General features: G+C 35.4%; 1 protein-coding gene across 4 annotated transcripts in view; it reads left to right on the top strand.

Moving 5' to 3' along the window:
• The window catches only part of AGTPBP1 (ATP/GTP binding carboxypeptidase 1), a 165,936-nt gene that overhangs the window by 45,832 nt on the left and 106,983 nt on the right, over nt 1-13,121 (top strand). For all 4 annotated transcript variants that reach the window (XM_036097661.2, XM_036097662.2, XM_036097665.2 and 1 more), the window contains exons 3-6: nt 781-905; nt 8,916-8,983; nt 11,881-11,944; nt 12,374-12,520. In XM_036097661.2, the coding sequence (XP_035953554.2) occupies nt 781-905; nt 8,916-8,983; nt 11,881-11,944; nt 12,374-12,520 (404 nt within the window). The remainder of the gene's footprint in view (nt 1-780; nt 906-8,915; nt 8,984-11,880; nt 11,945-12,373; nt 12,521-13,121) is intronic.

Genomic DNA, 13,121 nt, shown 5'->3' with positions numbered 1-13,121 from the left:
TTGGTGGTTGTGACTCCTTCCTGGACACTCTTTCTGCAGGTTCCTGCACGGCTTACTCCTTTACTTTTTTCAGGCCTTTCCCTCAATGGTACCCTGTCATGTCGTTTTCCCTGACCACTGTCTAAAATTGTATCCGTCCCCCTGCACCTTTTATTCCCCCAACCTGCTTTTCATTATAGCACTTCCTACCACCTTAAATACTGTATGCTTATTTACATATTTAATTTGTCTTTCACCGTTAGAATGTTCAGTCTGTAGGGAGCAGGAATTTTTGTTTACTGTTGCTAATACCTAGAACACTATCAAATGTGCAAATGTATAATGAAAGAGAGCAAGGAAGAAAGAATGTGGGTAGAGAATCAGAAAGGTTTAAGGATGTCCTAGTGGGAATATGTTGTGTTACTGTTTGAGCTTATAACAGTTATAAAGCAGGACTCTGAAAATGGGCTGGGATGGGAGGGATGATTAGTTTTGAGGTGAGCATAGGAAATGTAAAAAGTATTTTTGGAGAGTGGAAACGTCAACTTTCAAGGTATGATGTAAGATTGCTGGACAGGGTTGAATGCACATTTGTGGTTTTCTGAAATGAAATGTGTTTCTCATTTAATAGAATTTTATCAATGTTAAGCTATAAAACAGAGTAAGGAAATGTGGCATAAATGCTTAATGTTTTTAAGAAAGGATAGAGTTCTTTTTTTTTTTTTTAAACAGTGATCTTTATAGTATTGAATTTACAAGTGATGTAGAATGTGCCCTAATGTAAAATAACATTCTTTTTAGCCTTACCAATAATTCTCGGATCGTGGGACTTCTGGCTCAGCTGGAGAAGATCAATACTGAATCCACAGAATCAGATACTGCCAGATATGTTACATCAAAAATTCTTCATCTGGCTCAAAGTCAAGGTAAACTTTAATCTCTTGTTTTTGAGATACTTTTTCCGTTCTTTAAAAGTAGATGTTTCGAATGTTCAAACTTTTGATAAATAGATGATTTTCTTTAAAAATTGAACTTTCTCAAATAGACTCAAGAAGTAGAAAACTGAATAACTGTGGAATGAATTGCTGTTCAAAGCACTGTTTCTAAAAATGAATATGATTGCCCCCCCATTTTCAAACAGTACTTAATTCCAGTGCTACTTGTTTTAGAATGTTGACAAAAAGATGTCAAGTAGTATAGAACATTGGTTACTAGTGTGATCCCCACTTGAAATGCAAGCTCTGTCATTCAGTGGTGGGATGTTCTTAGGGAAATTTTGAGTCGTAGGATTCAGCTGCACCATCTCCAAAATAGAGATAATAGATATCAGTAATTATCATGAGATTTACATGAGAAGCATGTAAAAAGAATGTTAAAATGTTCAATAAATGATATCCGTAATTAGGCATCATTTCAATAGATACTAAAAAAGGAATTTAAGGTTCTAAAACCTCTGGTTGATTAAAAAAAAAAAACAACTTGATTTTTCTTTTTTTTAAATAAGGGTAAACCAGCAACTGCCTTAATATTTAATAGCAATAAATTGAATACCTTCTGTTAAAATTAAAGTCCAGACATTTTATAACTAGTGTTTAATTTTTAAAATTATTTCATTATTCTGGAGTTTCAGGTCCGTTAGTAGGCATTTACTGTGTTCAGGAATTCAGTATCTATTAACGCTTCTCCATGGTCATAGACCATTATTTTGATAACTTCCTGTCATGCAGTCCATGTCAGCACTCCAAAACCTAGGAGAGGTCTCTAATAGATGACATTTGTTTCTAGCAAAATCTAAGATACCTGTCTATACTTTTTAATTCAGGAAGTCACTATACTGGATTCTAGCCTTTGAAAGTATTGTGCTTATCATCCAAGGTCAGCCTACAAGGATGTACATTGTATTAGGGCAAAGTTAGATGTACCAAGTATATTCACTGTATTGTTATATGAAATACTTTCTCAAAATAAAACCAACAAAAACTGAAGAAAACAAATTTCTCCGACCTATAGATAACAGTTGTGTACACTGCTCCCACCACTGCAGACTTTCCCCATCATAGCCTAGAAGCCCCTGCTCCAACATCACCACTGAAAAATGGCCCAACTATACCACTACCAGAGACTGCCCCTCTACCCTGCCACTCACCACTGGGGTCCAACCCCTGAATGCTGTCCCCTGGGTCGTGTAAGACAGTGACTTTGTTTATAGTACCTTGGATTACCCAGTCAAAACAGTGTAAATTAGTAGTGGAAGACTGTCCCATCATCATTTCTAGGATAATTCAGTTGGCTATCCATTTGAGAGAGAAAGATTAGAAATTTGTAGTTCAAGGAAGAAGAACGGCAAATAACCAGTAAACCTATGAAAAGGTTCTTTAACTCCTTGAAAGTCGGGAATTGCTAATGAAAACAACAGAGATGCTTCTTACTAGTTAGATTGGCAGAAATTAGAGAATGACAATATCCAGTGTTGGGGACATGGAAAATAAGGTATTCTCATACACTGTTGGTGGTGCAATAATTATTACTAACTTTGGAGAGAAGAATCTGGCAATGTTTATTAAAATTAAAGTGCATTTGCTGGCTGACTCTCAGGAATGTATTTGACTAAAATAAAAGTGCTAGTATGTAAAAGAATGTTTGAGGATATTTTGCAGCATTGTTTGTAATATCAAAGATCAAGATACCCCCTAAATACCCATCAGTGAGAGAATGGTTGGGTTAATTTTGATGTAGCCAAATTGTGGAACTTTTAAAGTATATTATATAGTTATTAAGAATTTATTTGTGATATTTGGGACAGATAGTTCATATGTGGAACTATATGAATTGTTCTGGAGTCCTAAGTTTAATATATTAAGTAAAAGAGCAAGTTTCTTTAGTTCATATAACTGTATAGCCTCATTTTTATACAAAATAAACCATTAAATATGTATGTAATGTTTATGTGAGCGAGGCAAAAAACCAAACAAAAAAACAGAAGTATACATACCAAATTTTTAGCAGTAGTTATCAGTGGGATAGAAATGGAGGGGAATGAGGAAAGTTCCTGATTTACTTAAGGTACTTTTCTACTGTTAGAATTGTTGCAATAAGAACATACTACTTGTGTATTTAAAGGATTAAAAAAACCTAAACTCTGAAAATACTTGTTTACATAGTGGAGATACACATTTCCACAGTTTGGGGCTAGTTTTCCTTGAATGCATTACATTTTCTGTCTTTAATAATGTACTGTTTATTTGTAGCATGCATGGTACTTTTTGTAACTTACCCTTAATTTTTTCCCTAGAAACATAATAATTATCCATTTCATGTAGATGGTTTAATTTGTTGGCATATATCTCTTGGTAGTAATTCCCTTATAATCCTGTTAGTTTCTGTAGGATAGGAAATGATGTTCTTTCTGTCATTCTTGATTTTGGTCATCTGTCTCTTTTCTTTTTTTTTTTTTTTTTTTAAAGATTTTATTTATTTATTTGACAGAGAGAGACATAGTGAGAGCAGGAACACAAGCAGGCGGAGTAGGAGAGGGAGAAGCAGGCTTCCCGCGTAGCAGGGAGCCCGATATGGGACTCGATCCCAGGACCCTGGGATCATGACCTGAGCCGAAGGCAGACGCTTAACGACTGAGCCACCCAGGCACCCTGTCTCTTTTCTTGATCTGTCTAGCTCAGTGGTTCTCAGTCCCGGGTGGTGATGAATTTACCCTGTTATCATTATGGATTGTTCCTCTCTATCTCTAGTAATTTTCTTTGCCTTGATGTTTATTTTGTCTGATAATAGTATAGCCCCTCCAGCTTTCTTTCTTTTTTTTTTTTGAAGATTTTATTTGTTTATTTGACAGAGAGAGACATAGCGAGAGAGGGAACACAAGCAGGGGGAGTGGGAGAGGGAGAAGCAGGTTTCCCACTGGGCTCCATCCCAGGACCCTGGGATCCTGACCTGAGCTGAAGGCAGCTGCTTAACGACTGAGCCACCCAGGCGCCCCCTCTCCAGCTTTCTTATGCTTGTTGTTTGCATGATTAGCTTTTCCCATTCGTTTCCTTCTAGCCTATTTGTAGTTTTGAATCTAAAGTGTGTCTTTTGTAGATAGCACGTTGACATTCTCTGCCTTTTAATTTGAGCATTTAGTTTGATAACTTTTAATATAATGTTGATTGGACTTAGATCTACAGTTGTTTTCTGTTTGTCCTTTCTGGTTTTATTTCTTGTTTCTCATTGCCCTGCCTTCTTTTGTATTTATTTGAACAATTTTTAGAATTCCATTTTAATTTACGTATTGACTTTTTAGTTATACCTGTTTGCATTTGTTAAATTTCTCTGGAGATCACAATAAACAATCATTAACTTTTTACACTTTGCTTAAAATTAATATTGTAATCTCATATGGAAATTTAGAAACCTTAGTACCTTACATATCCATTTATATTTACTATTCTTTAGCTATAGTTGTGGTATGTATCACATCTATATACATTATAAACCTTAAAAGACAATTTTTGCTTTAGACAGTCATGTGTATTTTAAAGACGTTAAGAAGAAAAAAAGTAGTTTTTATATTTACTCACATATTTACTATTCCTGAAGCTCTTTTTTCTTTGCCAAAGATATGAGGTAGATCTGGCATAATTTCTCTTTAGCCTACAGAATTTCCTTTGGCATTTCTAGTGGACAGGTCGGCTGTGGCAGAATTTTTTTTTTATCTGACAATGGATTTATTTCACCTAATTCTTGAGGGATGTTTTTAATGGGTGTAGAATTCTGGGTTGATGGTTTTGTCCTTCAGCACTATAAAGTGCATGTAAAACAGTCCTTCCACTATTTTGTGGCCTCCATAATTTCAAAGGAGATGTCTGCTATTTTTGAATCTTTGTTTTCTGGAAGTTATGTGTCATTTTTCTCTTGTTGAGTTCATGATTTTCCATTAGTTTTGGTTTTCAGAGGTTTGCATGTAGTTTTCTTTGTATTTATCCTGCTTGGAATTTGTGAGCTTCTCGAATCTGTAAATTTGTGTCTTTTATCAATTTTAGGAAATTTTTTTATCAAAATTCTTTTCTTCTTCATTCTCTCTTGGTATATAATTATACATATGTTAGACTTTTGGAGATTGTTTCAGAGGTCCTTGAGGCTCCTATTTTTCTTTTTCTTAAGATTTTACTTAAGAGAGAAAGAGTGAGAGAGAGAGAGAGAGAGCACAAGCAGGGGGAGAGGCAGAGGGAGAAGGAGAAGCAGACTCCCTGCTGAGCAGGGAGACCGATGCAGGGCTCGATCCCAGGACCCTGGGATCATGACCTGAGCTGAAGGCAGACGCTTAACTGACTGAGCCACCCACACACTGTGAGGCTCCTATTTTTCAATCTTAATACTTTCTGTTACTCAGATTGGATAATTTCTCTTTCTGTGTTCAGGCTCACTGCCTTTTTCCTCTGCATTCTGCCATTATGTCTATCCGATATTTATTTCACATATTGTATTTTTCTTTTCTAAAATGTGCATTTGGTTCTTTTTTATACTTTTTATTTTTCTGTTTTGTGATTTCTTATCTTTTTGTTCATAGTGAGCTTATTTTCCTTAATGTAATTGAACGTAATTATAATAGCTGCTTTAAAATTCTTGCCTGTTAGAACATTTAGATTATTGAAGGTGTTGAAGAAAGCACATAGTGGTATAAGAACTGGGAAGGACTGTTTTAGAAAAGCCAACAGAGGAAGCATTGTCAGCAATGTTAAGTAACAGAGAGAGGTTAGTTAAAGATCTTTTTGATTTGACAATTCATAAATTGTTGGCCACAACAAGAGCACTTTCAAGTGGCGGAATTAGAAGGAAGATTGCATTATGCTGTAATGTGAGTGGCAAATGAAATAATGACAGGGCGTGTAGACTTTCTGTCATGGGGGGAGTTTCACTGAGAAACCAGAAGGAAATAGAGGAGGAGGCAAGTTAAAGTAAGGTTTGTTATGTATGTGGGAAAACAGAAAACAGTATGTGGGTAGAGGTTGAAGCCATAGGTTTATAAGTAGGTAGAAAGGATGGGATTTAGAACATAGTAGAAATGACACATCCCCTTTCCCTCCCTAAGACTGGAAAAAGGAATGCAGAATCGTCAAGGATTGGATACATGAGTGTATGGAACTTGGTCATTGTTTTATAGGATTTCATCTGTGGTTGACTGATCACTTTGTCTCAATTCACTGAGGGAAACATAGATGCCGAGAGTTGGGAACAGAGGTCCAGAGATTGAGAGCAAAGGTTGAGAACTGGCACACATTTTGGAATAGCTATGGGCTATGGCAGGGCAGATGTTGACGGCTGAGAGTTGAGATAAGTGAAAACAGTAGTTTTGTGTTTCCAAATGAGGATGAAAATGGTGAATTTTTTGGTGGTAAAAATCTTAAACTAGGAGAAGAAATTCTTGTGGCCTTATTTTTACTGTGATATAGGAATAGAGAATGCGCATTTTAGCCTTTACTTAATTATAAGGGTTCACAGGAGGATGTTTAAGAGGTGAGCCTTGGATTGAATCCAAGCGGGGTATGTCTAGAACTGATTTTGCGGGAAAACAGCACTACCACTGATGAGTTAGAACTTTCTGTGAAAGGGACAGTGAGGCTTCCCTAATTTTTAGAAAGCAAAGAGGAATAGGAGTGTTAGGAGGCTGTGGTCTGAGAGTGGGAGGTTGGAGGTTAAGATTTCAGAGGTAGGGCAATTTGAGGTCTGAGAATTGAGAGGGTTGATAGATTGGAGCACAGGGGGAAGGGTTTTGTTGTTACATGTCGGGAAGCTATGCAGCTAGGTATTTGAATGAATCATCCACATTGATATTGAAGTCTCCTTAGATGATGACAGAGTCTTGAGTAGAGTAGAAAACTGTAGTGGCTAATTTTCATTTAGTGTGAGGAGTAAGCTATATGATCGTGGATGTTGTAAGGGGAGTTTTTGGTTTGTTCCATGAAGGTGAAAAAATAATGGTTTGTTAGTGGAGGAGATCTCAGTCTTCTGACTATTCTGTGTGATTGATATTGAAAAATCATTTGGCTTTAACATTAAATCAGTTGTCTTACTTAAAATGTTAAGAGTGCATTGTGGGTATTTAAACAGTATTTATTTTACAGCTTCATACTTATTGATGGAGGCAGCTGGGCCAGGGAAATGATGAAAGGTCAGGAGAGGAATCACTTTTAAAAAAGGAATTGGGTTTTACAAATATTAATGAGTTTCCCCTTTTTTTATAGGTAAAGAAATTTGTCATTCTTTTAAGCATTAGTAATTATGGCAACAGGGTGTAGAGATGAACTGTTTTAGATCTTCAGATCATTTATGCAATGTTATGTTTAGAAAGATTGTAAGGTGTTTGTCAGTTTTACAAAGTTCATTATCTGGACCCAAGATGATGCATGATAGCATGGGATTGTTGTTTTAAAGAAAAATATGATTTCTAATCTCTGTTTTTATTTTGTAGGTAGTTACTGATAGTTGTCGCAAATAATACTATACTGTAACTTCTCTGAGCACATTGTCCCTTTAGTAACTTCTAATTTAGAATAACCTGATTTTCAGATGGATATCAGACTAATGAGTTTTTTTCTGAGATTTTTGTGACTTCTATTCTTATATACTTCATGTTCTTGTGAAATTGTAAATGTGTAATTTGTATGTGTCAAAACTATACCACATATGGATTTTTGTTCATTCGTAATGGAAGTTGAACAGGATTTTGCTTTGGGCAGAAATGTGATGTTCTAAAGGCCTAGCCTGACTTTTCCCCCCTCCCCCTTATCAGGGCTTCATTCTGCTTCATTCATTCTGCTCTTAGACTGCTTGATTATCTCTGTGTAGAAAAAATTTGGTAGTATCAATCTCTTGAACGTTATTGTGTAATGTGTGCTGTGTTGAGAATAGATTATTTGGGTTCTGTTTTTAAAATCTCAAAGTGTGAAAGAAATGGCATTGTCATCCTATATTAGAAGAATTTCTGGCACTAATATTCAGGCGTGAAACAGTTGGAGAAGGTTAACAAGTCTCTTGTACAACAGTCCTGCCTAAAAGAATGATTTCTTTGGCTCTTTTAGAAATACATGAAATCAGTGAAATACTGTAAGCTTTGGGTTCAGGAACACCTGGGTCACCTGGTCTCTTTCACTTACCTGCTCAATGACTTTGTGCATGTTTCTTCTCCTTTCTGAACTCAAATTTCTGGTCTGTGAAAAGAGTAATTATCCTCCTGGAGGGTTAAAGTAAATCATAGATGAGGTAATATAGGTCAAGTACATATAATTTGTATGTGATCTACCTAAGTGTTGGCCTATGATCTACCTTTCTTGTTAATCAAAGGAAAAGAATAGTGGAGAAGCTCTAGAAACCTTTAAATAGTAGAAAAATTTATAGTTTCTCCCCACCCCCATCTCAGATAAAAGGGATTATTTGGGTGATTTGGGCTACAGATTCTTGCAGAAGAAGCAAGTTTTGTTTGTTCCTTAGTTTTGTTTATTTTTGTGTAATTCAGAATTTTAAAATAGTATTAATTCAGTAAAAACATTTGAAAATAGTACTAGGTTTTTGTTTTCACCAATTTTTATGAAATATTTTCTAGTTCTAGTTGTAAAGATAATAAAGAGGCCTGCCATTACCACCTCCTACCTCACCACCAGTTCTGGTGCTCATACTCTGTTGTTGATTTTAAGATTATAGATGGATTGACAGGGATCCATCTAGTTCATGATAGGAGATGTGATTAAATGCAAGGAAGGGCTTGTAAACTGAGATCTGGAAGTTCCCACCCAGTAGAATTAGCAACATCAGAGGGAGGAACATCTAAGAACCAATTTAGAATGTTTACTAGACCAATAGAGTCATGTTGATTCTACATTAGCTATAGAATAAAGCTGTATGTAATTTTTTCTTGTTTTAGAAGAAAACTTTTTTATACCTTTCAGAAAAAACAAGGAGAGAAATGACAGCCAAAGGTTCTACAGGAATGGAAGTTCTGCTGTCAACCCTAGAGGTAAATCACTGACAGGCTTTAATTTTGTAACTAATACCAACTAGTAGAAGAAAAAAATGTATATATGAAGTATAAAATTTTTATGCTAGAGGTAAAGCTAATGAATGGAAGTTAGTTTTATGTTTTAAATTATCACTTGGGACGGTGACAGAAACATTCTGATATATATTAGGTAAACCTCTAAGTATATTTCCCTATGATTGTAATGATAACCGTATTTTAAATTTTAACGTGCCATTCCAATTGGTAATACAAAATAAAGCATTAGCTGGAAATAAATCTTTAGTCTAAAATAAATGATTGATATTGGAAATTCTCATTTATTGTATTGTTTTAGATACATATTTGTGATTCAGTTTACTACATATATTGGTTGAATAACTATATTATGTTGGTAACAATTAAATTTCTATCCCAGTGTGAAATTTTTGGGTGGATCAGCAGGATATATTCAGAATCAGGATTTTAAATTTTATTCAGTGCTGTGTTAAGAACAGGAAGTGAGTTTGTTGTATACCTTAAACTTACATAGTATTATAAGTCAAATTGTATCTCAATAAAACTGGGAAAAAAAAGAACGGGGGTTAATTCATATTTTTGATAGGAATTACTTCCTATTAAAAATGATACAAGATGTCATTTTTCCCTAAATTGATCTGTGAGTTTAAAGTAATCTCAGTAAAAATACCAACAGTTTTGTTTCTAAAGTTCAATGAGAAAATAAAAGTAGAAAGGACATTTCTGAAAAAGAAAAAAGAAAGGACTAGTTGCACCAAATACCAGAGAACATTATATAAAACTTTAGTAATTTAAATAGTTTAGAAATTGTGCCTTAGTAATAGACATCAATATAGCATCAATGTAGCAGAATGGAAAGTCCAAAAATAAAATCATATGGCAATTTAAAACCACTTAAGAAAGGTAGCACTTCAGATCAGTGAAAAGTGGAGTGATTATTACTAAGTGGAGCTGGGACAGATTGGTAGCCACTTAGAAAAGAATAGTGGATCCTTACTTCCTACACCGAAGTAAATTCTGTATCTATAGCAAAGATTTAAGCATGGAAAATAAAATCATAATACTAGAGGAACTAATAGGAGAAATTTTTAAATAATCTTAAAACAGGGAAGGGTGTTCTAATATGAACAAAGACCCAGAAGCTATAAAAGAAAAGATTGATAAATTCAATTATATTAACTAAAGTATGTGGGAAAAAAACACCATAGACACTTGGCAAACTGAGGAAAAAATGTTTCAACTTGTATAATTTCTTTAACATATAAAAAACTTTTACAAATCAGTAAGGAAAAATTAAATCAATAGACATTGATTTAAATGTGTAGACATTATGGACAGTTCCCAGGGAAAGAAACACAAATGGCACTTGAGATTGAACACCATTCGTTTTGTTTGTTTGCTTGCTTTATCACAATTTATTGAGGTCAGCAGGGGTGGGAGGCAGTGAATTATGTATGGGAGACTTGTGTGGGTAAGGCCTAGAGATAACAGTGCAGCTTCCATTCAGGTTCCAATGGCCTGAGCTCAGTCACATGGCCCAAACCTAATTACAAAAGGGCTGGACAATGTGGTTTGGCTATGTACCCAGGAAGAAGATGAGACCTGTTTGCCAAACACAAACAATATTCTGCCACAGTCCACCCTTCTCTTTAACACATGTCTGTCCCTCTCATTCTTCCAAATTCCTCTCTAGTGAGTCGGTGGTCCAATAAATGGAAATACCTCCAATGCTGAGACAAGGTTTTCTGGTTAATGCATAATCCTCTAACTGGTCTGGATATGGCTTTTGGGCTCCATTAATCTGTAAGCTAAAATGGTGAAGCGGAGACAACACTCCCTTTCGGAAGGGGGAAGAATAAGGGTCAGTTTACTGATACACAACAATTCTCAAGTTCCTCTGTATAAACATTTAAAATTCCTTTACTTTGGGGGTGAGGCAGTTCCTTAAATAGGCCATAATTCTGCTTCTCTGTGGTTTTCTTTATCCAGGCATTGCTTTTAATGAGAGAGATATAACCAAAGTACAGTGTTTAAACATTTTCTCTTATTAGATTGGTTATCCAGACTTTGGGAAATAGTTACTCTTCTACATTGTTGGTGGGACTGTAAATTACTCCATGAACAATTTAGTAAATGCCTATATTCTTTGACCCAGAAATTCTAGGGATTTATCCCATATGGAGACATACTTGATTCTGTATAAACATGTTAATTTCTTGTTGCAGTTTTTTAGTAGCAAAAGATTAAAACAATTAAATATTCCATTGGTAGGTGACTGGTTTCATAAACAATGGCATAGCCATATGATGGATAGAATCCATATGGTAGCCCTTAAAAAAGGGTGAAGAAATTATTTATTGATACATAAAAATATCAATATAAAATAGTATCCATGGGGCACTACCATTTGGAGAAATAAATCTGTATATGCACATATATTTACATGGATTTCTTTCATGTGTGCACATTGTCTTTGGCTGGATACACAAACAACTGATAATGCAGTTGCCTTCTGAGAGGGGAGCTAGGTGACTGGGTGGTCACCATAGATAACATTGTAGTGCTTTTTACGTTTTGATTCATTTATTTGGGTTATCTATTTAGTAGAAGATGGTGAATTCAAATGACAAATTAATTCCTTTTGTAATAGTGTTGATACTAAGAAAACAATAGCTCAGATGACTTGCAAAACATTTTCAAGGGCAAGAAGAAACTACTGAAGTGGTAAGTGAGAATAGTGGCAGCCCAAATACATTTGTTCGTAGGGAAATTGGAAGGGCCATTTGTAAAAATACAGGTAGTTCACAGCAGGAACAGAAAAGGTTTGGGAATCACAGATTTACAATGGTTTAATACAGCAAATAAACTATTTATTTCAGAACACGAAAGATCTTCAAACTACACTTAATATCTTAAGCATTCTTGTTGAGCTGGTGTCAGCTGGTAAGTTTTTGTTTCCTTTGGTCTAATTTCTGTTTGTAAACAGTGATCAACAATGTATCATGTGTACTTTATTTGGAATTTTCTGATACTTCTATAGAAGCTATTCTGAGTATCAGAATTTGGAAACTGAAATGTCATACTCTTATTGTTGCTTTGTTTTTGATTTGAGGGGTCTTCCGGTATGCCTCAAACCACCCCAAAACCCATTTTCAGAGCCTTGAATGTGGAATTTTGGCATCACTTGTATTTACCTTCTTTGCTATTTTCTAACTAAAATACTAAATGAAATTTAAAAAAATTGATTTTGAGGTGTTTGATTTCAGAAGTCATCATTTGAAATATTTCCTGAATGCTAACAAGTTGTGATGTCTAATATGTTATGGGAGGATTTGCTGTTTAAACAATTAAAAACAATTTTTTTTTTTTTAGGTGGAGGTCGAAGAGCGAGTTTCTTGGTCACCAAAGGTGGTTCACAAATATTGTTGCAGTTACTTATGAATGCCAGCAAAGAATCTCCTCCGAATGAGGAGTTGATGGTGCAGATTCATTCTATTCTTGCAAAGATTGGACCTAAAGGTAAGGGTTCCACTTGTGTTTTTATCATAGAACTATTTGTGACATTGATTCTGTTTGCCTTGAAGTTTGGTAAATTTTGAAAATCTAAAGTGGTACTGCTTTTTCTTGGTCTTAGTCTTGGACTGCTTTTTTTTTTTTTTTAAGATTTTATTTATTTATTTGACAGAGAGAGACACAGCGAGAGAGGGAACACAAGCAGGGGGAGTGGGAAAGGGAGAAGCAGGCTTCCCGCGGAGTAGGGAGCCCAATGTGGGGCTCGATCCCAGGACCCTGGGATCATGACCTGAGCCGAAGGCAGATGCTTAACGACTGAGCCACCCAGACGCCCCTCATGGACTGCTTTTTACAGTCAACTAGTGGCCTGCAAAATTGAGGATCCTAAATTCATGAGGAATTCTATTGCATAGATTGGAAAAAGGAAGAAAAATATCAGAATCACAAGTGTGTCGCTGTGTGTGTGCTTGCATGTGTATGTGTGTAAAGGATATATATTGTTGAAGCTGGAAGGAGGGAATATGGATGGGAATGCTTTGAGGAACATGGAGGTAAAATGTGTTTGCTTTTCATTAATAGTCATATTTGTATTGCACAGTCTCCATGC

This window comes from Halichoerus grypus, chromosome 14 (genome assembly GCF_964656455.1).
Source record: "Halichoerus grypus chromosome 14, mHalGry1.hap1.1, whole genome shotgun sequence".
NCBI classification, from domain to species: Eukaryota; Metazoa; Chordata; class Mammalia; order Carnivora; family Phocidae; genus Halichoerus; species Halichoerus grypus.
Note: the sequence above shows the minus strand (reverse complement) of the source record. Positions and strands in the feature narration are given on the sequence as shown.